General features: G+C 37.1%; 2 protein-coding genes across 3 annotated transcripts; one reads left to right on the forward strand and one right to left on the reverse strand.

Moving 5' to 3' along the window:
* On the forward strand, positions 1-2,750 carry LOC105231958 (molybdenum cofactor synthesis protein cinnamon). Its single transcript, XM_011213483.4, has 8 exons — positions 1-193; positions 253-1,031; positions 1,094-1,272; positions 1,328-1,600; positions 1,664-1,822; positions 1,879-2,041; positions 2,249-2,350; positions 2,408-2,750. The coding sequence occupies exons 1-8, from the start codon at positions 160-162 to the stop codon at positions 2,549-2,551; spliced, it is 1,833 nt and encodes a 610-aa protein (XP_011211785.2). The 5' UTR covers positions 1-159; the 3' UTR covers positions 2,552-2,750.
* LOC105231959 (estradiol 17-beta-dehydrogenase 2) lies at positions 2,680-27,176 on the reverse strand. Of its 2 annotated transcripts, none has more exons than XM_011213484.3 (4): positions 26,807-27,176; positions 26,351-26,446; positions 3,505-4,265; positions 2,680-3,443 (listed from the first exon to the last, which is right to left on the reverse strand). In XM_011213484.3, exons 3-4 carry the CDS (start codon positions 4,253-4,255, stop codon positions 3,226-3,228), a joined length of 969 nt encoding a protein of 322 aa, XP_011211786.2. In that variant the 5' UTR covers positions 4,256-4,265; positions 26,351-26,446; positions 26,807-27,176; the 3' UTR covers positions 2,680-3,225. The 2 variants fall into 2 exon arrangements, with proteins under 2 accessions (XP_011211786.2, XP_011211788.2); XM_011213486.4 differs by having other exon boundaries at positions 26,788-27,176.
* Between the last annotated feature and the right edge of the window lie 703 nt (positions 27,177-27,879).

Here is a 27,879-nt window from a genome sequence, read left to right on the forward strand (position 1 = left end):
CTGTCATTTCGTTATCTTTGACTTTTTTATCGCTGTTCTTTATTTTTAATATTTTATTTTCGTGTTATTTTTGTTTTTTATTTTTCCTATTTGCTTAAATTGTTCAAGTTGCTCTACTATCTGGGTAAGCATTAAAGCAGCAATCGTCAAAGCGTGAAGATGGCTGATGAAATTGTTTTCGCTGTTTTAACGAGTGAGTCTCCTGGTATGAATTCGAGTTTAACTTTGTTAAATAAATTAATTTCTTCACAGTTAGCGACACCTGTAGTCAAGACGCAGGGCAGGATCGCAGTGGCCCACGTTTGGTTAAGCTCATATGCGATGCCTTTCAAAATGCGCACATCATCACAGCAATATTACCTGACGAACGTGAACAAATCAGCAATAAACTTCGTGAACTCATTGCGCAGAAGTCACCGAGTGTGAGTGCAATTATTACCACGGGGGGCACCGGCTTTGCGCCACGTGACGTCACACCAGAAGCAACAAAAATTTTGCTGGACAAAGAGTGTCCACAACTAGCACAATATATTGCGCAAGCGTCACTGCAAAAAACGCATTTTGCCGCATTAACGCGTGGTGTTTGTGGTATTGCGGGCAGCACATTGATACTTAACTTCCCGGGCAGTGAAAAAGCAGTAACGGAATGCTTCGAAGTGGTGCGTGAACTATTGCCGCATGCTTTGCAATTAATTGGCAACGAGTTGCCGCTTGTGCGACGAGTACATGCCGAATTGCAGGGGAGTAATGGTATTGCGCCACCAAGCGGACACATCTGTCCACATAAAACTGGTAAAGGTGATGATAGCGATAGAAATTCACCCTTTGCAATGATACCGGTAGTGCAAGCGCTAGAGATAATATTTCAAACAGTGCAACAACAACGCGCAGTCGCCCAGCTGCTCAATGAATTTTTGTCACCAGTGGATATACCACCCTTTCGTGCATCCATCAAGGATGGCTATGCTATGAAGTCTACAGGCTTCTCTGGCACGAAAAAAGTGCTGGGCTACATAGCAGCCGGGGATGAGGTACGCTTTTATATATACCATTTTTAGGTATGTTGTGCTTTTAAAACACGGTCTTACTGCAGATAATAGTGCACGATTTAGAGGAGGATGAATGCTACAAAATCAACACAGGCGCGCCAGTGCCACATTACGCCGATTGTGTTGTGCAAGTGGAGGACACAAAATTGCTGAAGCGGAAGAAGACTGGCGAAGAGGATTTAGTGGAAATTTTGATAGAACCAAAAGCAAATCTCGATATACGGTAAATTAGCAAATTCCAGCTTACTTTCGGCTTATAAAAACGCTTTTACTTACAGCCCCGTTGGCTCAGATCTACGCAAAGGCAGCAAACTGTTCCCCTCAGTTGATCACTCAGAAGTAGTTATTAAATCGGTACTCTCATCGGTGGGCAGGAACTTGGGCGGTGTGCGCAAACCGAAAATTGGCATAATCTCCACTGGCAGTGAACTGTTAGCGCCCGAACAAGCCGAGGAGATGGGCAAAATTTACGATTCAAACACGACTATGCTGGCGGAGCTGTTACAATATTTCGGTTTCGAATGCGCACACAAACTGGTGCTTAGCGATGAGTAAGCACATTGCACGCCAACAATTTTGTGGTGAAACTGATACAAAAAGTTTACTGCTTTCAGCTTGGAAGCTGTTAAAGGCAAAATTGCAGAGTTATACAAAAACGTAGACTTCATCATCTGCAGCGGTGGCGTTTCCATGGGCGATAAGGACTACATCAAGCCGGCGCTGCAAAGTTTGGGTTTTACCATCAATTTCGGACGCGTCAACATGAAACCGGGGTTAGTACTGACTTAACCTCACTAAATATGTTTTTTAAGCTTTCTTGTTATTTTAGAAAGCCAATGACCTTCGCTTCCAAAAATGAGAATTACTTCTTCGGGCTGCCAGGCAATCCGGTTTCCGCATTCGTCACGTTTCATTTGTTTGTATTGCCGGCCATACGCTGGTTTGCCGGCTGGCAGCGTGATAAGTGCGAATTGGCCTCGCTACCAATAACTGTAAGCGATAGCAAGTATTACGTATTTGTTAACGTATAACTAAAAGCAAATCAATATCTCAAGTACGCGTTATCAACCTGCCGAATAATTTACTAATTGCGTCTTTTATTGCAAGTGTTGTATTTGCCTAGCTTTTGTTTTGGCTAATCAAATTTATGTATATGTATACATATTTTTTGTTGTTTTTCTACACTATTTTGTTTGTAGTTGCAGAATGATAGCATAGCGCTTGATCCGCGCCCGGAATATGTGCGCGCCGCCGTAACTAGCAGGAATGGTCGCTTATACGCCACGGTCAACGGTAGTCAGGTAAATATTGGGCGCCTTTGCATTGTTCTGAGTGCCGTTGATGACTTTTATTTGCAGATGAGCAGCCGACTGCAGAGCATTGTCGGCGCTGATGTGCTCGTGCATTTGCCCGGACGCACAGCGAGTAAGCCAAACGCCGTGGCGGGCGATGTGTATCGCGCTTCGGTATTGCGCTACGATTTCATCTCGAAATACGAATAAACTTCTTTACATTACGAGTTCCTACATGGCATGGTCTGCATTGGCCTTATCGAATTTGAAATTTTTATTCCACAAAAAGTTATGTTTTAAGAAGTATTGCCTTGCGAAAGCAGTTATATAAAAGTTAGTAATTTTGGCAGCCGATTTTATTTTTTAGTAACAAATAATAATAAAATAAAATATGCAGCAAAATATATAATTATAAGTTTCATTATTTACAAAGCAAAGTTGCACTTTACATACGTATGTATAACTATATATATGTATATTATATATTAATAAAAATATAAAACGACAGTTTACATGGGAAGTGCTATGGTAGACCTAGCGTACATCGTTTTGTAAATTTCTCACGTACAACCAACATAACCTCAAATTATTCTTACTAATTTGAGAATAACTAGCTGTTAATTGGTTTTTCATTCAACTCTGAAAAAAAGTGTAAAATTTTGTGCAATATTTTTTGTTGAAAAAAATTTTACCGCAGTTTCCATGTAAACTTTGCATTTTCTTAAATCGAAAAATTATATAAAATTGTATATTTGTTCAAAACAAATGTTTGGAGTGTCCCCAAATATTGTTATCCAATACGCGCTGGCATATCTTTCCTTCATGCTTCCCGCATTGTGCTTTCAGCTCACGTAACAACCGTTGTTTATTTTGTGCCTCGTCCCTCAAACCCGCTGCACGCCGCGGCTGGCACCTGCACCCAATTTCGTCATACGCAAGGATGAACGACATGGCAACATGAAATTCAATTTACTATTTTGCACCAGTTGGTAGCGTTCCAGCGGCACCACATCCCACAAGGCGCGCTCAATCACCTGCAAGGCATTCGCGCTCAGCACATCCGCTGTATACTGTGTCGGCGCGCCCTCACTCTCCGTGTCGGCTATTAATATAAAAAAAAACCGTTACTTGCATTAAAAACATCAAGCGCCATTAGTACTTACTGTGCGGCACCGGCGCCTTGTACAGCGCCTCTGCTGTTAAGCCGGTTGTGTCCAGCGCTACCACTCTCACACCATACGGTTGCAACTCTTTGCGCAGCTCGTCCACACACTTCTCCACAGCGGCGCGCGATGCATTGAATGCCACCAAACCGTCACTGCTACCCTGACCGGCGCCGGCGCCCAAATAGATGAGTCGCCCCCTAGTCGGGCGCAAGAAGCCCACAAACGCTTTGGCCACGCGCAACGAGCCCAATATATTCGTTTTCAGCATATGCTCCCATTGTTGCGCCTCCTGCACTTCGACGCGTCCGCGAAAGAGGCTGCCGCTCGTATTGATCACCGCCGCTATGCCGCGCTCGCCCGCGTTCATGTGCGCGCCCATCGCGCTGGTGGTTTCGCGCAGCACATCTTCGCGCGTCACATCCAGCTGCATGGGTATGATGGCGCCGCGCACTGGCTCCTCGTTATACTCGCGCATCTTCAGCCAACCATTGAGCAGTTTGGCGGGCAATGAGTCTTGCGCATCGCGCATGCCGGCGAATACGCGACAGCCCTTGTTGGCCAGATGCGTGCAAAGCTGTAGGCCGAGCGCGGTGTCAGCGCTGGTCACGAGCACTGTGCCCGGTTGGGACTCGGCCACCTCGGCAGTGTCGTCGCGTACCTTGCATATCAGATAGATGAGCAGCGCGCCGGCGATGGAGAATAGTGCCAACAGTTGGAAGGCCAAAACCAATGCGGTCATCGGTTCCATTATGTCATTGCTGCGCGGAGAGGGGAGATACAAGGAAAAACATGAAATAATTAACAAAATAGAACTTAATTGTATAAAACTTGAAGAAATTGCACACAATATATAAAATAATTAAAAATATAAAAAAAATGAATAATTGCTTGCTTGTGTATAAGGGTTTATAAAATAATAGACAATCCACTCAGCTACGATTTAGCAATTAATTGTTACACTAAGCACGTCTTAAATATTGAGCATTGATAAAACTTGCGCGGCAGGCTTTAGATTTTATTAACGCCCGCCACAAAAGGGTTTAGAAGGTCACAGGTCTATGTTAAGCAACAGCCTTGTCACAAAATAGAATAAAATTATTTTCCAGATACACATAATTATATTATATTATTTTTTATTATATTTTCGATTATTATTTTTTATTTCTTTTTTTATTTTATTAATTTATTTATTGTTCTATTTCATTTTATTCCCATTCATCTTTTATTATATTTCATTACTTCATTCCATTTTTTTAATTCTCTTGTGTAATCGGAAGTCTTAAAAAATAATTCAGGCCATTTCTCCTTTTCCACTGTGTTCCTGTCCTTATACAACGTCGCCATACATTTAAACAGGTTTGCAGTACAACCATACATAAATATGATGCTTCCGCCTCTTCATTTCCTACATTCGCCATAACTACGGGTATTTTTAGCCGTAACTACGTATTACTGTATACTTACACACACACATACATAAACCTTCTTTGCTAAGGTAAACATTGCCGTATAAATAATAAAAATTAATGTTACAAACAATTATGGCAAAACTCATTAAAATTCCAACGGCCAAACGGCCAAACGGCATGCGACAGGCAAATTGTCAGAACAGACTAACGCTGACCACCAGCTCGGCAAATAGACCCATTAATGCACTTAAGAGACGTGTTTTGCATATCAAATGCCAAATGAGTGGTTGGGCGTAGGGCGGATTGCCGCAGATAAATGCAAAGTAAAAATGTGTGGAATTACGCGATTAGATGAACCGACTGCAAAGAAATAATCGAAGCAAAACATAGAGATGCAAGCGAAAGCGTTTTAACGCCTCTGCATGCCAGCGGAAAACATACTACGTTTAGAAAACCAAACGAAATTGCAACAATTACCGTTAGATCTCTGCAGCTGGCTATTACTACATTGTAAACGCTTGCGGTTTCGCAAGTGAAAAAGTCATAAAAACAGAGGCGCTACAGTTGCAACACTCCACCGAAAGCGCATGGTGAAAGGCGCTGCACAAACACACACACACATGACGCACGTCAGCGTCGCGGTAGAAAGCTAAAATGAAAAAGCTGCGCAGGCAATTAATTCAGCTACTTTGTTTTTGCAACAAATCATAAAACACATAAAAACATAGGCGAGAAATGAAAAAGAATGTATTGCACAAGCGCTGGACCCTTGACGCCTGCCTGCCGCCACCGCAGGTAAATACTGACCGCATGCAGACAAAACGTGTCACACATCGCCGGCCACAAGTGGTGCAATGCGCTGGTTGATGCAGCTACGACCTCAAGCAACTGTAGCATGCAATGGATGGACGAGTTGGGACCTTCAAGTGGGCCTTTTGCCACAATGTGCTTTGAAGTGTTTCGATTTAGTATATTTGGATTTTAATTGAATTGTTTGCATAATAGTGGTGGACTTAATTTAATTTATTTGTTTTTGTTTTTGCGTTGCAAGATTTTAGTTAAATTTAATGCAATAATTTAAGCTTACAAACGCGTATCATGTGAAGTCATGGTTAAATTCGAACATCAGGCCGGTTGTATCATTAAATTTAATTATTTTTGTGGTTTTTTGTAGAAAATAATGAGCAAAAGTTGCACAACAAACAACAAAGTTGTTAAAATTAACAAAAGGAGGCTCATAATATATTTTGTATTGGCTTATTTAAATGCAGCAATTTATTTGACAAATAAACAAACAGTGTTGTCAATGTTTGTTTACTTAATGTATGCTGTATGTCACTTTTCATTGATGTCTGGTGTAAATCAAGCAAGAATTTTAATGTAGAAGCTTTATAAAATATTTTTTGCAAATTTCTATACAAAAGAAAGAAATTAATAATACGAATAAAAATAAAAATAATTCGTTGCTTAAAAAAACTTTTTCTGCATAGCAAATCGGCATTCCAGCAAATTGAGTACAATACAAAAAAAATGTTATACCTTCGCATATATATAAGCAAATATACAAATATAGATTTTAATGTATTTTCAAAATTTTCTACACGCTAAGCAATTTACTGCTTTCATATGATCACAGCATATGGATTAAATCCGCTATCGCACGTTACGATCGCCGCCTTGCGTGCTTGAGTAGCAACTGAAACACACAGAAAGCAGAATAAGTGAAAGGCTTAACGAGCGCTTACTAATTCAAAAATAAACAAGTAAAACTCTAGAAAAAAAATAAAAATTAAGACAAAACAAATTAAGCTATTTTCGAAATTACTTTTATGACAGGTGAATTACTATAAGTGTCATACTTTTGTGCTGAACGCATTGAACTTAGCCCCCAACGCTTGCTGGGCCAGTTGTATCGCAAATTCGTTGGCGCTGAAAATGACGAAGCAAAAAATATAAAATAAGAGAGGTAAACATAGAACACGTTTACAAATAATCAACAGTTGAACGCGTAATAAATCTAATAACCTCAGCCGCGGCGCGCGCTCATAGTCAAACAGCAGATTCTTTTTTTTATATTTTTTAATTGAAAGCGTAATTTATGAATGAATAATAGGTAATGGTGAGGACGTTTCAATGTGCGATGCGAAATATTTATAAAAATAAATTTGTTGCTGTTGTTTGTGCGTACTACTTGTAGAAGCATGCCATCAGCGCTATGATTTTCTAAAAGTCGGTCAAGTGGTTGCAATAAAAATGTAGTTAATAAGTATTTAATGTTGATATTTTCATGCGAAATATTTATGTTGAATTAAACTAGAATAAACAAGTATTATATGTAAAAAATAAATATTGAAAGACATTTGTTATAAAAACAATATGTATTTATGAAAATAAATATACAAAAAAATAAAAAAATATTCGCAAAAAAAAATTCACTTTTATATGGTAGTATATTTAACATTGCTTTATATATCATCATATATTATGTAAATACTGTAAATTAACAAACAATTTCACAATTTATATAATTAAAACAACAACTTCAGTTTGGCGGCGCGCAGTAGCTCATAAAGACAAGCCAAAAGCCACTAATTAAAAAACAGGCACAATAAAATTAATGCGAAAAATCACTAAGTGCATAATAGCAAGTATACAGTTGAAAAAATAAATAAAGAAATAAAAAATAGAGAAAAAAAGAAGAAAAGAGATTGATTGTTAATTGAAAAATCAACGAAAAATATATAAATAAAAAATAAAGTATAGCCACAGCCAAGCTCACCACAGCTTTTAATTAGCGAAAGAAACGAAATAAATAATTAAATTTACAAAAGGAAGTGCAGCAAAAGAAATAAATCAAATGCACAACAAAAATAATAGTAGGCACAAAAAGACAAAGCAAAAAATAAAAATAAAAAATGAAAAAGAAATTAGAAAACTAAAGAAAAAATTTAAAAATTAAAAAAAAGATAAATATAAATAATAAAACTAAAAAAAAAAATCATTAAAAACTGAAAACAAGCAATTAACTTTTATAGCGACAGCGCACACCAATCAAGCCGTATATAAAATTGTCACCAAAGTCACCTGAGCGAAATATATTGCAACATAATTTCTTAATTGACATATTTTTTGTTGGCATACGAATTTGGTATTAATTAAATCAACAGCAGCGCTACAATATTAACTCATTTAATTGAGCTGCCACTAAAGTTGTCCGAGTTCAATAGAACATTTTCAAAAAAAATCGTAGTTTATAAAGAAAAAAAAACATAAATAAAAATTAACTTGAATGAAAAGCATTATTGCGCAAAATTTTGCTTTAAAAGTAAATCGACATATTTGAAATACTCGCGCAGTGTATTTCAAGGCTTTTTTGGTGCTAACAGGTGCTTAGAGCAATACCAAAATAGCAAAGAGAATGGCAATAATTAAATCGAGGCTGCAAAGCTTTTGCCAATTGCACAATTTGTCCAAATATTTGAAGATTTTGCTCAAAAAATTACCAACTAAATAAATTTTCTATAAAAAAACTAAAATAGTTGGAAAGCCTAACTCAGCAGCAGCTTTTGTATTCAAAAAGTGACGCGGTTCAACGGTCACATGGCAGCTAATTGCATGTCTGGCTTCAATTGGTTGCAGCTATTTATTATAATTTTCAAAAACGAATCCAGAGCTTAAATATAACAAAAATCACGTGCCTGCGGGCGACAATTTAATGAGCGCAAAGCACGAAAATATAATATAAATTATTAATAATAATGAAAGTGATGATAGATGGCAATGGCATCGAAAGTCGATAACTAATGAGGTGATTAGGATGCGTTCGGAAGACTGCTTGCTTAAAATTAATTAATTGTTTCAAAATAATAAGTTATTAATTGTAACTGCTAATTTTGTTGTTGTTGTTGCTTGCGGATTACGGTAATGCTGTAAGCATATGCAGCTAATTTCTTTTTTTACTTTTAACCGCACTTGTAAGCTATAAAAGCACATACTACTGTCTTGTTTACTTATATCAACTGTCAGTGACATTCTTTTCCACCTTGTATTCTTTACGGCAACCGCATTTGGGTCACTTGGACGCTCTAAATATCACACGTTTGTTATGCTATTTAGGTACCACTACATAACCCAGTGCCGGTTTAAGCGCTTATAAAGTCAAGCATGTGATTACTAACATACATACATACATATATACATACATATTAAGCACTCTCAAGCACTTCTTGTGATCTTCGCTGGTACGTGCGTAAATTTCAATCGACTGCAATTTTATATTGCATTGCCAATTACACAGCTCAGTGCGTACTAACCACATTCTTTATGCGAATGCAAGAAAATCACAAACAAAAAATTGTGTAGAAAGTACGCGCTTCGTGCGCATAGAAATTATATGGCAACAATGTCTTGGAGGTTAGCCAGCCGCACACAGACACACCTACAAACAACTCAACGACAACTTTGCAACATTGCAGCTTGACACTGACGGTCTTAGTGGCACTTGCAGTTGAGTGACTGCAAAAAGTTGCGCTGCTGCTTGAACGCATCCTAGAAATAATGCGGATGTACATTGGTCTTTGCGCATGGAAAAGCTGATTTCAAAGTGTAAAGCTGCATCTAACGCGCTCTGTATGTATGTGAATGAAATTGGCAACGCAACGTACGCGCTTTCCGTTGCTGTGACTTTTATGCGCAGAATTATGTTATTGGGTCGTTGGGATTAAGTAAAACTGCACGCGTGTGGTGTGGCGAACGCGCAGATGTGGCACGAGTGAAGAAGAATTTATTGCAGTAAAACCTTTCGCACTGCGTTGAGTTGGTTGCTTGAATAAAAAAATATTCATATTAATATAAATACAAAATTTTTTTGGAAAAATATTTAGCACAAACAATTGCGTAACACATGCACCTTTCACTCTTTACTCACTAAATGCCGCAGCGCAGTGCGTATACGTAACCCAGAAACAACCGCGCGCCGTAAAAACAAACGCTCCGAAACGGCGGGTTGCTATTTAAAGCTGTGCACCACACCATAATTATTATGCAGCAGGCTACAACCATAACGGTCAATTTGGCCGCAGTTGAGCGCGCATTTGCGCATTTCCGCTCACAATGCAACCACTGCAGCGGCGCGAAGCGCGTGCACCTGCCATAAAAGCAAGTGAAATGTAAACATTTAACACAGCGCAGGCGCACAAGTGCAGCAACCAAAACTTATTGTGGTAAAAAATTGCTTGATGTCTATAGCAGCTTGTTAGCGGCTGTGTAACGCCAAAGACTATCAAGATCTTGCAGTTTGCGGATTTTGCTCAACAATGCAACGCGTTGGGAATTGCCAAAACTAGCGGAAATTTGAAAAAAGCTGCAAGTGTCACAAAAATCATTAAAAATGCATCAAATTAGTGGATATTTACGTAATATTTTGTGAAAAACACTGCAGCCATACAACTGGTATTGCTCTTGAGTGGTTTTCAAATGGCAACAACATTTGCAACCCGCTGAGCATCTATTAATGACTTGCTTTCACGCAAAAATGTTTTTCGAACTACATCACGCGGCAAAAATGAACAGCTATGCGTGTAATGAACAGTTAACGCAGACATTTACTCTTAAACATGTCAATAAAATATAAATATTTAACGTACACTCCAATGGCGATTTACAGCGCTTGCATGCTGGTGAAAATCGTTTTTCCTTTGACATGCAACACTTGCGCGTGATAAGCGCTCAGCTAATGCCAGGTAAAAAATTAAAATATGCCATAAAAAATGTAAACAAATTAGAGCGCAACCATATTTCGCAAATTAGCCGCCGAAGCATGCGCCGTTGCAACCACAAACCGCCTTTGAAATTTCACTTTTACGCTTTTACAAATTAGACCGCAACGCTTGATTTGCCTTTGCCTCAACATGCACACATATCTACATACATATATGTATGTATTACATGAGCGTCCCTTGCCCACTGCGCTCTGCATAAGATATACGTACACTTATAGAGCGAGCGTGTATTGCTTAACGCTGAGCGTCGGTCATGCGGGTAAACAACCACAAACGCCAACATTTTCGTTGGTCAGGTCCACTAGCGGTTTATTATGCGCTAGATAACCAAGTTTAACGATTATGCATATACGACGCGGCAAATTGCGCTGGGCGGTGGCATTCGGTGCTAATTTAAAATATTATTATTTTGCGCTGCTTGCAGTTTTCGTCAAAATGTTTTACTTACTGTTGGTGTTTTGTTAATGTTGTTTGCATGCATTTGCTAATTTGGCCCCAAATGCGCTGCCTTTTTGCGATTTGCCAATCACCATTCACTAATTAGCAATCCGGTTTTGAATTTGTGAGTGCTTTATGTTTTTTCCAACCTTTTTCCTTTGTGACTCTCCTTTGCCAGTAGGTCTATTACAACGTATGCAATTAAATTGCAATTGTTTCTTGCGTGAGAATATTCAATAAACGCTGCAATTTGCTTAAGAATATTGCAAAACCATATTAAAAGCAATTAAACTGCGAAAAATCCACACACTAAGCGAAAATACGTACAACGAGAAAATAAGCGGCAATTACTATGAATATTGTGCGGAAGCGGGAAATTGCGGCGGAACTGTTCACAATGTAATTTGACAAACAGCTGTTTCCCACTTGCCAATTCCGTTTCTTTTTACGCTCGTTCTTGCTGCTTACTCGCTCTCATATGTGTATGTAAGAATGCAAAGTGTGTGGCAACACCAGCAATTAAGTGCATTTATATTTTTAAATTGCATTTTAATAGTGTTTGCAAGTTTACAGAGATTTGTGTGGGAATATTACAGAATATAAACGAATTTTGCTAGTTTGTTAAAAGTTTTTGTCATTGGACTTACATAAAAAATACTGCTGGTGTTAAAATCACAATAGAACTGCAACTATTGTGATATGTCCAAAAATTTTCATATTACCAATGTTTTTCCTATAAATGTTATTTATTTCAAAATGTTATTCGTATACTTTAAAATATGAGTGGGAAATTATGCAATTTTTAATTGAAATTTTGTTTTAATTTTATAAACTTTATTCAAAAATGTAAAAGCAACCCTGCAAAATCTCCGCCATAGTGCTGTCTGTCAAACAGCTTCCATGTCCTGTTATACGCGCTTTTAACGAAAATGTAAATGTGAAAACTTCAGATGCTGTGAATTTTGTTAAATAAATTGTGTTTTACCAAGGTAAAAGTGTTAAATTATTAATAAATATTTATGTGAAGTGATAAGTGTTATTGTATATGCTTGAAATAGCATCAACGTAAACAAACGAAAAAAACATCAACGCGAATCTGCAGGTTCGCTTGCATGCACGTTCAAGTTACCATTATTACAGCTACCTTTGAGTGCATAGATTTACGACAACTACATCCATTACTAACTTTAGAGAGATTATACATCAATCACACTTGATTCGGTAAGTTTTCATATCTCTTTAATTGTTTTTATGAAATAATCTAAATATTTGTTGGTGGCGAAATGGCCACCGCCGTCAGTTACAAATTTTGCTGCATACTTTCTTCTATTCGTTGAATTAGTCTCTGTTACTTATTAAAAACTCAAACAAATGTTATTTTTAAGCAAATGTAAGCTTTTGAGTTGTGTGAAGTGCCACTTAGCTGTGCTTATAAGCCAACTTGATGCAGTTCCCAGCAACAAGTGTCCATAAGGCGACCATAAAGCCATTTAAATACGAGAGTAGGTGTGGATGACATAAATAAATATAAATTTCAAAACAAATAAGCCACAAAGAAAGAAATTGTGTTAAGCCAACAATTCGCAAAGCTTATAAACAAATTATACAAATAAAGATTTTCAAGCAGGATGAGTTCATCAACGCTGACATACAAAATAATAGTAAATTACAATACATATTAGGCAGATTATATAGGCAATAAATAAGCCATATATAAACGTGTCTAAATGCTTTTAAATATTTTATTTCAAATATTAATAAATACCGCTATGAAAAAAGTAAAGAGCAAAAGAGAATAGCAAAAGCTTCTGAAGTTCTGCAACAACAAGTAATTTGCTCGGATTTATTGATAAAGCCATAACAGTTGTGAAAAGAATATATGTAAATATCTAAAAGTTTCACTACACTAAAAAATATTAATAACAACGCTTACCTTTATATGGAAAGCAATCATTGTAATGGAAACTGCGTGTGGGCAGATGTGCGCATATCATAAGCAAAACAATTAATACATTTATGCATACTCATTGGCAGCCACTTGTTTGAATAGCGTCTTATCTTTTGTTGTTACTTAAAATAACTGAATAGTTATCTATCGAGTGAAGTTTTTGCGCAAATAAGCTGTAATGCCGACAAAGTGTTTCAATGTTATTTTCAAAAACAAAACAAAATGACAAAAAGACCATCTGCTATACTGGTATTTTGTTTGCAAAACTATTATTTATTTTTGACGCGCATTTTTTGATAAATGGTTGTTTGTCACACGCCCAATACAAAACAAATTTATTTTTACTCCAAACTCTTTAAAGGCATGTCTAGCAAATTATAAAAAAATAAAAAGCTGAACGTAAAAAATTATAAGAAAAATTGCATGTTGTTTTCAAATTTTGCTATTCTCTTGTTTATCAAATCTCAGACATTTACGTACATACTACGAGTATTTCACCTATCATTACAACGCTTTATAACTAATTTGTCTATAATTAATTGAGTGAAAAATAATTACTGGCTTAAAGGCACATTGGCTTGGGTGGAAGTGAACGTTCAATTTTATGCAAGCTTAACGGTATACTGACGAAAACCACTGCTGGTGCGAAAAAATATACAATAACAACATAATACGATATTTTATTCACTATAAAAACGAAATATTAATTAATTGCAAATTTAGAATTTTCTAAATTTTTTGTTATTTAGAAATGTGTCTCAAACCTTCTAAAATTAAATTACTTTTTTATAGTATAATTATTTTTTATTATTATTTAATTTTTTATTTTATGTTATTATTTTTTATTGTAAATCGTCGAACTAAATGCGTGATGAGAAACATTAAAAAATTAAGTTACGTATATGTTATTAGTTTTTTGTTAACTTTTTAACAGTTGTTGCCAAAATAGCTAATCAGTTTATGCGCGCTTGCGTATTTCGCATACCAACTGGTATTTAGCGCCATAATGTTTACGCATGCGCACTTAATGAATGCGTATATGTTTAAATACTATTTACCATATTTTTAATTTTTCATTGAACGCATACTTTAACTGCTTTGCATATCAAGCCAAAAATAAAGCACCATGACGCTACAACACCTCTAACTCCACTATGCATTTAATGCTTTTTGGTATTCATAGTATACAAATGTACATATATACATATACTTATCTACATGTATGTATACGCACCTCTGATCAAATGATTGCCAATACAATGCTGTTTATTGAGTATATGTATAGTAACATATGTATATACTGATGTGTGCTTGTAGTCTTCACCTGTGCGAAATGCGCAGCCTTTTTTTGGTGTCGATCACGTCGCATTGCCTAACATTTGCATAAATGGCAGCTGCCAGTAAAAAAAATATACGAAAATGTATCTGATGGACAGACATGCATACTTTTATGTGTATTTGCACTTAATATTATTTGATTTTTTAGTTCACGTTTCTCTATCTGCATGCAAACGTCTTGAAATAGTGGCTTTGTTTGCCTGAAAAAGAGAAATTTCCTTGGAAACACAACAACAACAATATATTTTTTCAAATTGCTGTTTGTACGTGTTTTAATTTCAAAATTGTTGATTGCATTGCAGCCCATTGCTATTGAGCAATTAAGTTTGCTTCAAGCTATGACTGTTTTCATTTGAATTTTAAAAAGTAATCGAATATTTGTATCTATTATATGTACATATGTGTCATAGATTTCTCGAAACATCGGTGGAATATAATTTTTATACTGCTTTAAGCACTCATAGACCTCAGCAATTCTTTAGAGAGTACTTGGGACGAGTTTTTGTATTTTTATGTCATATCAATTAGACTTTCGGTCCGCATAATAAGCTTGTTAGTCGAGTAGTGAGCGTTGAAAATAGAGAGTTACTGTTCCAAAAATGTTAAAATATTTGCGATTAGCTGTTTTATAAACCTTTACCTGATTTTGTTTTCATTATTATCATCTGGTGAACTCTAAATGAAAAGCGTTCAAGCGAAGTTCACACTATCTCAGGATAAGAATCAAGAATTTTGTTAGGAGCCAATTAATTTGCCTTATGGCTGAAACCATCCATAAGCAAGCTGAAAAACAGTATTAGCAACAGTATTAGCAAGTGCTGAATTGCTGAATTAACTCAAGAACGTAAATCTCTTTCGCCATCTGAAGTGAAGTAACTATAACGGTTAAATTCCCATAACAGATTTCATTGTATTATTCGTCCGCTGTGAACTATGTAGCAAACCAAATAACAAAGCTTGCCACGAACAATGTCAGCATTTTAAATCAAAACCACTTAAAAATTCATTTCCCTATCAATTATCGCACATATTTTCGGCATAACCATCGTATTAACAGTGAAAAGCAACAAAGACCATAAAGTACACAGCTCATACAACCAACAAGCGAGAACAATAGCTCACTATTTTGTCAAAGTCAGCATAAAAATGTGTTAAATATAAGACAATGCCAACACTTTGTGCATATATATATCTTCAGCTTGTTTTTATTTAAATATTTCGCCTCAAATGGTTATGTTACAAAGGCTAGGCCTAGGCAGGCGAGCTCATTTGCATCTGTCGCATAGCGCGAAGCCGTCAAAATGAAGCGCGCCAACCTTTTAGGCAAATTTTTAGCCACAAAAGTGTGGGCAAAAAAAAGCAAGCGATAGATGGTGTGAAAATGCTTAAATATTTCGCATTGTAATGAAAATAATTCAGCGAAAAAACGTCATTGACCGCACGAATGCATTGTAGGTTGGCGTTTGTTGACAAATTTGCAATTTAAATCTGATTTCGTGTGATTGCGACATCGAAAGCCAAGCGAAAAAACGCTAGCTGCTGCAGAGCATTGTTTTAGTTTAGGAAAAAAAACGACAGCCTGAACCCCATAACATGCCAAGCAGACTGTCAATGCACTCTAGTAAAGAAAATGTTTAAAAAGTTAGTTATAAATATTAAACATGATACACAGTTAAAGAGTGAAAAAAGTGACTTGAACGGAACTGAAAATCCAGTGAAATGGCGTCACTTTCCGGTTGTGCGATTGCGCAAACGTCGCAAATTGCTGAAAAACCGTACACATTTTCAAGAGCAGTGAACGCATTTCGCGCTGATCATGACATTAGACAAATAGTATATATAAATGCATGTGTGTAGCAGCTAAACGGGAAATATGAACGCAACAAAAAAGTAACAGAAATAAAAAGAAAAAGCTCAACCGCAGCAAATGGTAACAGCAACAACGACAGCAAAAAATTGCTGAGATGAAGGCAACGGCGCAGATGAAAAACGCGCGCTTTGACTAGCAAATTAATGGCTTATTACTTAACAAATAATATTTATGAAGCCGTCAGCTTGTTGAACGTTTGTTTGCGGCAATTTAATTGCAGACAGTAAACGTCGACAATTGTCTCATGCCACACGCATGAGCGCCGTGCACACCTACGTACTATTGCATGCGCACAATCGACCGCAATTTGCATTTCCTTTCATTACCGCAACACTCCGCGCATTCATTATGTTTATTATCGGATTACGAGTGCAATAGCCGGCATGCGAACTGTCAGCCGTCAAGCGATTTTCACCAAACTCAAGGTGAGGAAAATGACGCTTGCCGGTGCAATCATGTTGCAGCAGGCGAGGCAGCTTGTGCGCTTTGAGAGGAAGTCATGAATGTTATGCGCGCAACGTTTTCAAGTTCAAAATGCAACAATTGCTGCACTAAATACAACAATGCCAACATATGCGTATTAAAATGCAAATTAGTTTGAATTCAGCAACGCGCTTTTGCCGCAATGAAGTTTAGCCAGCGCGCCACCATCACTCACAAGACACCCACGTCACTGCGGCGGGCCTACGTACCGTACATCACCTTCTATGTGTACATACATATGTTTATACAATGTTGCTGCGCCTGCTTAGATTTCATGAAAGCAATGCGCATGCGCGTGAGATCATTGTACCCGCAAATTTATGCATTAACCATTGTGGATGAGTTTCTGGTTCGGAATAAGTCCTAGCCTATTTATCTGGGAGCCTGTAACCGTCTGGTAGCCCTCTATTTTATTTGATCTGAGTTATATTATTATATATCTAGTACCTCAGTAAGCAGATCTGTTTGTTATTATTATGAGTAACTAAGTTTTTGAGACAAATTAAGCTATTTCAAAGCATAAACACTTTTTTGTGTAAATAACTGTATTAGCCAACTTGAACAATTGACATTTTTGCGCGAAAGAATTCAAAACAAATCACCCTCGTCGCACCTAGTCGCTGAAGGCGTCAAATGCCGCGCGTGGCAGCACACGACTGCGTAGAGGTAAACTGTTCATTTTATTCGTTGTAATTTTCACTATGCCTTATCTGGTGTGTGCGCGCGCATAACTTTTAATTTTCGTCTGCATTTTATTGCCCTTTATTATGATTTCTTCTGCGCTGCGTGTATTATTGTAATTTTTTGCATGGCATTTCAGTTTCATGCGCGCAAATATTCAGCCTTTGTACTTTAATATAATTTAAGCGGCGCGTCGGTGCCGGTTTAATGCGATCATTGTCTTGCCGCGTCGTTTGTGATGATTGTGTTGGGAATATTTTATAAATCTCGCCTCACATTGGTCTGCTCTATTGTTGGCGGGCACTCAAGAGTTGACAATTTTATGTTCATAAATATGTAGCTTAGTTTATTGTCTGCAGGCGGTTGAGCTATAGCTTTGCCTTTTCAGTTTTATGTAATTTTCTTATATCCATTTCTTTGGTCTTTGCAGTTTGTTGACATTTTTGCGTTACGTTTCCTCAATTGTTGAAGTTATGTAATTAATTAGTCATAAATTCATAATGATAGCATAAAAACTTTATAATGCTATGACTATTTAATTATCAATTTAACAAGTTTTAATTAATTTTTACTTTTGTTGTAAAATTAAGTATCTTATATTATTTCTATGTATATTTAATAAGTTTTAGACTAAAAATGCTGTTTATAGTTTTTCATTTGCTTCCTGATTGGACACCACATATCCAAGCAACTTTGAGAGAATTTAACGATGAACTCAAGAATGTTAGAGAGAAGTTTGTTACATACAACGGCATTAACGAACGAACTGTCCAACTTTCACAGTAATATGTATTGGGCTTTTACTAAGTAATATCGCATTTTTAGTGCAATTTAAACCCTTTTTTATTGTGCAAAAGATTTTATGAAATTTTGTAAATAATTCTCCATTTTTCTCCGATACCTTTTGCATCCTCGGGCAAGAGATTATTTTCAGACTCATAAAATTTTTGACTCTTGCAAGCAAAGCACTGGTCCAAGTGATTTTAGAAGCCCGAATTTGTGGTGAAGGTTCTCTAATCTAAATTTTACAAATTCGATTCTGTAAGAACATGAGGAACTCATATGTCAAGCTTCGAAAATATCCTAGATGTTTCATCGCTTCTAACGGTGGCGTTAGACAAATTTAGTTCTTCAGTGCGATCGCTCGAGTTGTTATTCGACGATTTGTATCGACTAACGACTTTATATTATACATATCTGCTTCAAGTGTCCTTCCACGACGTTCGGTATAAATCACATAATTTGTGGCTTGCTTGAACTGCATCTTTTTATAGTAAAACAGCAAAATACTACAAAAATTCTGTTTTCTATCTTCCATCTTCGATGGGGCACCAAACAAAAAGTATTTCAGAAAATTCAAGCAAATAGATAGCGAGGTTAATCAGTGGGGAGTTTTGACGTCGTGTGGTTTGGCATGATGTTTTTCACTTTATATATAAAGGAATTGTCTGGAACAGCCTTCGTAAGCTTTGGGGTACCACCCGACCCGGAGTTTTGCTGTAGTATGCTATGTACCAAGTTCGCTTTATTGATTTTCAAAGGCTTTTTAACCTCATATTGGACGTGAGCAACTCTTTCAGAAACACATTGCCTTAGATCACAGTACACCTTAGATGTTCTATCGCAGAATTTGTTTCTATATTCTTGACACAGCTCCATATTTACATATGTATGTTTTGAAAATAACTCCAATTTTTTTCTTTTTATTTCTCTTATTCCACACACGTTTTCGCATACCTTAGACTAATAACCACCGTTAATAGTCGAAGCGTTTAAAGTGACAAAAATGTGGGTCAACTTGCAATTGCCGGCGTTGTCCCATGCAAAGTCTTCTCGATACCAATGCAATGCACGGCACCCACGCGACGGACAATAACACAACAATTACATTCTGTCGTTGTCTAGTAATGCATTTCAAGCAATTTCATTACAATAAACATTCGCACAATGTGCGAGACAAACCAATGAATGGAACGACGAAGAAGTCAAAAAAAGTTAACAAATTGTAATTGCAATCACATATTTTCTTATTTCGCATTTCGTATTGCGCTTGCAGCTGACAACTGTCACAATGTCAGGCTTGCATTGTGTGCTTTTGTGTGTTGGGCAACGCCGAAAAGGTAATGTGTGTTGCACTTTATTTACGTTTATTGCTGTTAAACGTAGATCTACGCCGTATCGCTAGTGCTGAGCACACAAAACTTTTCGCTAATCAATCTAATTGCCTTCTCTAGTTTATGGCATTTTTCTGCCAACGTTATTTATTGCGTCTATTCAGCGCATGTTTTGTTTGCACGTTTGCGTGTATGTCAACGCAATAGACTCAGCGAAAAATTGGCAAACTTAGGTTGTGTGCATTGTTGCTGCAGCTGTTCACGTTCGATGCGTTTGTTGAGTCAACATATTGCGCAGACAGCGGCAAATATTAGCCACAGCAAAAAAAGTGCCAGAAATATTACGAGTATGTAATGTGGAAATGTATGCAACTGCATTCGCGATTTTTCGTTGCCCGATCACTACGGCGTTACACACACTCAGCTGACGCAAGTATTGTTCGAAAAATATACAGGGTGCTGAAAACGAAGCTTTAACAATACCTCAAAATCTGTATCGACACGAGTATTTTTCCTAGTTCCTTTAAGGTAAAGCGAGTTTTGACGAAATAACCTGTAGTCAAAATGATAACTTTTCGAAGGATGCTCTTTTCTGTATTCTTTGAGTACTTACTCAAATACGTATTCGTGTAAATCAGTTTTCGCCTTCTAAGATGTGTATCAATTGATTTTACGCGAAAGCCTCAAATCGGAATTTTTTGAACCCTTAGTCTGTTTTACTTTTCCTTCAATAAAAGTAAAGCTTCTAACATCCAGCTCTTCTCGGTTTTCGCCCTCTCTGGTCTGCGTGATCAACGAGTCTGGTATGTGAGAGCCCCCAATAATGTATTGAGCATTATTCGTCTATTTTCAAAATTTTTGTACTAAAAAAAATTTTTTGTTCCAAACATCCGATCTGACAACCCCATGGTTTTTGCCTGGAAGCCTAAAAATATATGAAAAATAGTTCTGTCCTCATCAGAGCCCATCGGTACTATTAAAAAGAGTATCTACTACTCTCCGTAATGTTTTTTTTTGCATTAATCGACAGAGTCCAAGACACTACTGGCTTGAAATTGTTTGAGGAACACAAAGTGAGGTTAAAACACTTGTTTATTATCTGTTACAAAATTTTACTATTGCATATAAACAAAGTTTGGCATCCCCTGTATTAGTGCGCCACAACGCGCCACATTTATTTCATGGAATTGAAAAGCGTTTACTCTGTGCGCGCGCGTATCAGTCAGAAATGTAATGAAAACAGAATTGTAAAAGAAAGTCAATCGGTTGTGTTTTCCAATACAATAAGTGCAGAAGAAAGTGAAAGATGCGCTGGCTGGCGCACGCTTGTATAGAAAACTAAGCGAGGCATGCGACCAACGGACGGACAACTATACATAGTTAAGACACAATTGCGCCTAAGTGAGCACGATTGCTACAATTTACAGTGTTGATGTTACCATTATAATGAAATTTAAAGTAAAAATAACGGTAACTGCAATTTTCAGATCAAGAAAAAATAAATGCATTTAACAGTTGCAGTTAATTTATTTTCGCAAAAATGAATTTCATAAAAAATCGCAAATAAAAATTGTTAAATAAACGAAATCGAATCGTAATGAGTCGAAAGTGGCACAATTTTCATGTTGAGTGGCGCGCGGAGGCTCGCTCTTGCAACTATGTTCAGATACATATACATATGTACATACATACATACATATGTATATGAAGTTACATGCATTAGACTCGCAAACAATTAAAAAATATTAATTTCAGCCGTTTCTTTTGTTTGGCTCCGTTGCACTTCACAACAACAACAACCGCACTTAAAATGCGATTAGTCAAGTGCTGGCGGACGAAGAAGCTGCGTGCTGTTTTATTTATTTTTGTTTCACTTTGCACACCTCCAGCGGCTAACGGTTGCAGTTATATCGACTTTCCACCGTAAAAATGTCGTAAAAGATGTGTAAAGCAAAATAAGTGGAATGCATGTCAATTGATTTTCATGTTTTTAATTTCAAAAATTGTTGGCGAAAAATTATAATTTTGCATTCCCAGCAAATTTCGTGTTAAATGGAGAAAATGTAGCCATTAAGCATGTATAAAATAAAAAGAAAAATTATTGAAGAACTACACAGAAAAAAATATGGTTGTTTTCATATTATAAGTTTTGGAAATCATAGGAGCTTGCTCTAAAGAAATTAAAGGAGCTCCTGGTCGCTGGCTCTATAAAAACAAGGCTGGCAGGGAGGGTGACTAATACCCGTGTGACTCTGTTAAGTTGATCTGTTATCAAATGATATGTTTATGTTAACTGAAGTGCTAGGCTTCTGGCAGTGCTGGGCTTCTGGCAGCTACCTCTATATAAGAAAGGCTACTAGGGCGGCTGGCTAGTATCCTCGAGACTCTGTTAAGTTGGTCTGTTATCAAATGATGTGTTTATGTTAACTGAAATGCTGGGCTTCTGGCAGCTGGCTCTATATAAGAAAGGCTGTCAGGGTGGCTGATTAGTACCCGTGAGACTCTGTTAAGTTGGTCTGTTATCAAATGATGTGTTTATGTTAACTGAAGTGCTAGGCTTCTGGCAGCTGGCTCTATATAAGAAAGGCTGCTAGGGCGGCTGGCTAGTACCCGTGAGACTCTGTTAAGTTGGTCTGTTATCAAATGATGTGTTTATGTTAACTGAAATGCTGGGCTTCTGGGAGTGCTGGGCTTCTGGCAGCTGCCTCTATATAAGAAAGGCTACTAGGGCGGCTGGCTAGTATCCTCGAGACTCTGTTAAGTTGGTCTGTTATCAAATGATATGTTTATGTTAACTGAAATGATGAGCTGTTGGCAGCTGCCTCTATATAAGAAAGGCTGCCAGGGTGGCTGGCTAGTATCCTCGAGACTCTGTTAAGTTGGTCTGTTATCAAATGATGTGTTTATGTGATCTGAAGTACTAGGATTCTGGCAGAGAAACGCTGTCAGGGCAGCTGGCTAGTACCCGTGAGACACCAAGTGTCTATCGTAGGCGCTGTGCCTGGTTTCGCACAGAGTTTCAAGTAAAAACCATACTTTGGTAATGATAAAGGTAACATTAACCTGTTTCATATTATTGTTTCATCAAAATAGAAATAATTACAATACCGTTAAAGTGCATTAATTCCATAACATTTTCATTTATTTTACCCTTCACTTTTCATTATTTTTATGTTTTATATTATTTACTATTATTGTTCGACGCCTCAGGTGCATTTCGAATGTTTATGTATGTACATATATATGTACTTCATAAACATTCGAAATGAAATGAAAAGTTCACCTGAATTGATTGATAATGACATTGAATTCACATTGCAATATTGCATAATATTGAAGACTAGGTTAATTAAATTTAATTGAAAAAAAAAATAAAAATAAATAAATTTTTTGAAAAATAATTTAAAAAAAGTTTTGAAAAAAAAACTTAAAAAAAGGTTTTGAAAAATTTCCTCTTCATAAAATTTTTGCTATTTGTTTTTAATTGCACAATATTAAAAAATATTGATAATCTATATGTATTTAACTTTAATATGTTTAATATTTTTAATTAAAAATATGTTTAATTTTTCATACTAACGTTTTGTTTAGTCAGCCAATTATATTTATAGCTGACTTTTTTACATTTCTTCATTCTTCATTCGCAAACTACTATTAGAAAATTCTCAACCTGCAACATTTGCAATTCAGATAAGCAGTCGGCACGTTGCGCAGCTAATAATAATAAAATAATAAATGCCAAAGAAAAGCAAAACCTGTGTCGCCACACAAACTGAAAGTCAGGCTTAAACTCAGTAATATTATGTTATTAAAATGACTTCTAAAACTTGTTTTGTGGATAAAATAGTGTCTGGCAGACAGGTTCATTTATGTTTCAAGATGAACCACTTCAAAAGTTGGCGGCAACGACAAAAAAAATAAAATAAAAGCTATTTGCATTATTTGCCTGCTAAAAAAAATTATAATATTTGTAAAAAATTCAAAAATTTTAAAAAATAAAAAAATATTAATTTTTTTTTAGCAAAAATTCAAAATAGAAAACAAGCAAAAATATTTTCGCTTGCCTTGTCAACCGCCTTATGCGCATATGCAAACAGCCGAGAAACTCGTATGCTTACGAAAGTATTTATTTACATACACACAAACGCATATTTAAGTACAAATGTGTGCGTTTGTGCATATCAAAGCACGCGTATCTTCTTTCCAGTTTTTTTTTTAACTTTTTCTGAGGTGTGTCTCCAGCATTTGTTTGCTGCTGCCCCCCTTTAACGAAAAATTCTAGTCCAATCATTGCGCGCTTCACCGAGACGCGCTTATACATATAGTATGCATACATTTACATATCTTTGTATGTTTAGGCATATACATGTACATGTACATATGTATTTATGTGTAGATTTCTAAATCACGCCAAGTCGTGTCTCGCAAAGGCCAATTCAAATGACAGCATAATATACTTATGTTCAATAGAAGCTGACGCTATGTGAAGGCATCAACTGACATATGGTACATATTTACATACTTATGTATATCTGAACATATTTATACGTATGTATGTATACAAGTAATATCTAAAATTGTTGCAATTGGAGGCGCTCATTAGTGGAATTCTAAATCTGAAGAATATATTTGTCTGCACCCACTCTATGTTCGTTAGTACAGTGTCAGCCATATTAATATGAACAAGCGCAAATTCCGGAAATTGTTTGGGTAGAGAGAGGAAGAGTTTAGTTTCACTTTGCACAGAATTCCAAACTCCAAAAAGTTCGACTTTCTACAAAAATTTGAAGCTTTGGAGATTTGTAGGCGGAGATGGCAATGGAACCTTCCGAAATTGACACAAAAAAACTGCGAGTTAGAGAGACTTGGAGTTGTGGAAGGAAATTTGTATGAAATTTGACTTCTAGATGACGAGTCTAGTACACTCCACTCATCCAGCTTTATTGCAAAACGTGCCAAATTTTCAAGCAGTCCCAATATGCTGCCAAGATACTGTTCACCTATGTATAACATTAAAATACATATTTTTTCATGCATCACCAAGCAGCTTACGAAATTGCATAATTGCAGCGTCATTCGAAATATTTGCCTTAGAACGTCGCAAGCTTTTGCTTGCACTCATCATTTTTATTAAATCGCGGATGATCTCATTCCGAAGGAAGTTACATACCCACTTGTGGGTATACTATTTGCTTTTAATGCCGCGCCGCAGTTGGTATTTAATTGGCCTCACATTACAATTACAAGCAATGAAATAATGAGCGCATATATTTGTATGTTTCCATGTACATATGTATATATTTTGCTATAGAATAATCCGAACTGTGACTGGCAGGAAACGCGCTGTGCTCACACCACAGACACGACGCGCCAAGCCAAGCCACAAGATATCGGTTTAAATTGTTTACTAACAAAGTTGTTAGCGTCTGATTTGTTTATAAATGCTAATAATAATCAATTACGGCTAATAATTCAAATAAATGATTAACTGCCAGGCGGTTGTGTCTGTTCAAGGTTCGGCTTTGATTATAGCCATAAAGAATTTCGGTGGAGAAGTCGATTGCAAACGGCAATGATGGAATATGAGGCAATTATTGGTATTACACACTCTTTTGACACTTTCATAACTTGGTTTTGCGTGCTAATACGAGGCACTATTCGCCACATATTGTAGTATAATCGCTGCCATCAGAAGTGCTAAACGATCGCATAGTTTTCGGAGGATCTACTCGTACCATAAAGTGTGAAAACTTTCTACCATGATATATCCTATAGTATTCATGGAATATCGTCACCTATGCTAACAGAATTCGACTTAGTACTCTACATCATAAAGAGCCACTTAGTGCTATCGATTAGAAGAAGAATGCTAGCGGAAGCCCTGGAATTTAAGTCCTACGAGAGACCTGCTCTTATAACTTATAAATCTACTGAATAATCGAAACTATGGCTTCTTATGACTCTTATGCCAGCTAAGTTTTTCTTAGAATGAACTTTTTCGTGTCGGAAAGTCATTTATCAGTTTGAGTTCGCCGAGTAGCGACGGTGTTAAACAATTTATATCTGAAAATATATTTTTTGTCGGAATTTAAACGCATGCCGCTCTGAACAACCTTTTTTGGGGTGACGGTCGTTCTAGCTGTCTAGAGATCGGTACGGTTCAAGTTTGGGCAGTTATGGATTTCTAATTTTGTCAATCTTGTTCATATGGTCGTATGGCGATTTTTATTGTCCTACTCCCTTGCAATTTCGAAAAGCTTGGTTAGTTTGAGTTTTTTATTGAGATCAGTCGAGTAAAACGTAAAAAGCGCAGTGGGAACTTTATGAATAAACTAAAATCTATTAATACCGACTTCAGCAATAAATTTTATGGTGTTGTGTGGGATTTAAGGAAAAATGAAGCGTTTCAGTCTTTCAGAGGAGCCAGAGAAAAACGATATTTTTATCCAACTAGCCAACAGTACCTATTGTTATACATATATTGACAATTTTTTTAATATCATAGCCATGAGAAGCAACAATCTCATAGTGCTAGTGTGACTAATAGTTACCGTTGCGCAGCCACATTTAAGCCCAACCGCCGCCCTTACAGATAAAGATATCAAAGTCTCACACCACAAGTCGACGCAAGAACCCTTGATCTTTCGCTATCATTAACACCGGCGTAGCAAAGCTGTGTGAACTTTCGAAAAAAAACACCATCATAAATTCTAAAGTGAAATTTTTATTACCCCCGAGAGCCCACGAGTCGAAGAGCGTATGTGTTCATGTGTCCCACTTACCTTTTCTATAACCTTTTGCTGTTGTTGTAAATACTTGTATGTCGACGTATCCAAATCCAAATGCAAAGCTTTGACGCAAAGGTGTTTCGAAACGCGCTGCAAAAACAAAAGCAAAAATCCAAAAAACGTAATCCAAAAGCCAAAATTTTCGCTCATTTATCAAATATTTTATTATCGGCCGAAGGTGTGCGGCATGTGTTCACATGCACATATACACCAATGTTTGTATGCGCGCGACTGGTATTTTTGGAGATCCGTGTGTGTGCATGTGTGTGTTAAAAAAAAAAATAAATAAATTTTATTAAACTCAAAAAGAAAGAAATTAAAACAAAACAAGGCTTACAGCGAATGCAAGAGAAGGGAGACGCACACACAAACACACGAATCGACCAAAAAATATGAAAAAAAAAACGAAAAACGATTAACGCAAAACGTACAAATCGCCAACCAACTGACCACTTAAACCACTTCAACTTCCACTTTGTTGTTGTTGTTGTCGTTTTATTTTTTTGTATTTTCTACCCTTTCAAAGGTTTTTCTTTGCTTTTATTTTATATGCGCGGGCAGCACAACCGTACAATTCAAGTTTTATTTACATTTGACTGCAGCAGCAGCAAACTCGAATTTAAAGGGGCGGGCAATGCAAAGTGCCAACGGTATACCGGATTGTGTAGACTTGCGTATAGCGGACGAGCTGCGTAAACGCGCGACGCTGCATATATTTCAAGAAATTCGTAGTAGAAACGCACTAAAGACGAACGTTGTTTGTTAGACGCGTGCAAATCGAAGACTGTTCGAGCGCTTGTCGTTACAAAGACTGTAGAGCTGAGCGCACACACGATGTGCCGAAGACGCTGAGCCGCCAAGCCAACGAACAGCAAACAGCGCTCACTTTGGCCCCCCAAGTCAACGCGCGCACACAGCACTTCCAACCGCCTGCTCCAGACATCACGCCCGCAGCTCGTCTCAGCCTTGTGTGCACGATTGCGCTGCCGAAGGCGCTCATAAGCACGCTCGCGGCTTTTGTCGTGTACGCTGCTGGCGAGAAAAATCACATAAAACTTGTACGTGCCTGAGTTGTACAACGAGACGCGATTAAGAGTCGTTGGAGCTAGCTTGCGCCTTATACGCCTCCAACAGCGCTTCACTAACGTCTCCTTGCCAAGTGACATGCATTCCAAAATTGTTGTTGCGCCTGCGCAAATGCGCGCCGACCTGCACGATCTGCGCGTTGCTGTAGCTTTTCAATTACAAAACGAAAATCTTGCGTGAGCGCGCTCCGTGCGGCATTGTTGTTGTTGCAGCTGCTGTTGCTTTTGTGAGCCGTCATTCAGTGTTGACAAAATATCAATAATTGCAGCGGTGCAACGTTCGACCACAGCAACAACTACTAGCCCAACAACCATACTCGCTGGTCGTTAGTCGCTTGCGCGTGACTTTACAATTTTTGTGTTCGTCTGCCGCTGCTGCGTCCAACTCAACGCGCTTACATACATTGCAGCCGCGAACTAGTCTTGTTTATTTTCCTC

The sequence above is a fragment of the Bactrocera dorsalis genome, chromosome 4, assembly GCF_023373825.1.
Source record: "Bactrocera dorsalis isolate Fly_Bdor chromosome 4, ASM2337382v1, whole genome shotgun sequence".
Taxonomy (NCBI): Eukaryota; Metazoa; Arthropoda; class Insecta; order Diptera; family Tephritidae; genus Bactrocera; species Bactrocera dorsalis.

Excerpts from the sequence above, each read along its gene's own strand:
- LOC105231958 (XM_011213483.4), top strand. The coding sequence starts at position 160 with ATGGCTGATGAAATTGTTTTCGCTGTTTTAACGA. Across the intron at positions 194-252 it reads TGTTTTCGCTGTTTTAACGA|TTAGCGACACCTGTAGTCAA; the intron begins GTGAGTCTCCTG and ends ATTTCTTCACAG. Across the intron at positions 1,823-1,878 it reads CGCGTCAACATGAAACCGGG|AAAGCCAATGACCTTCGCTT; the intron begins GTTAGTACTGAC and ends TTGTTATTTTAG.
- LOC105231959 (XM_011213484.3), bottom strand. The coding sequence starts at position 4,255 with ATGGAACCGATGACCGCATTGGTTTTGGCCTTCCAACTGTTGGCACTA. Across the intron at positions 3,444-3,504 it reads CAAGGCGCCGGTGCCGCACA|CCGACACGGAGAGTGAGGGC; the intron begins GTAAGTACTAAT and ends TTATATTAATAG.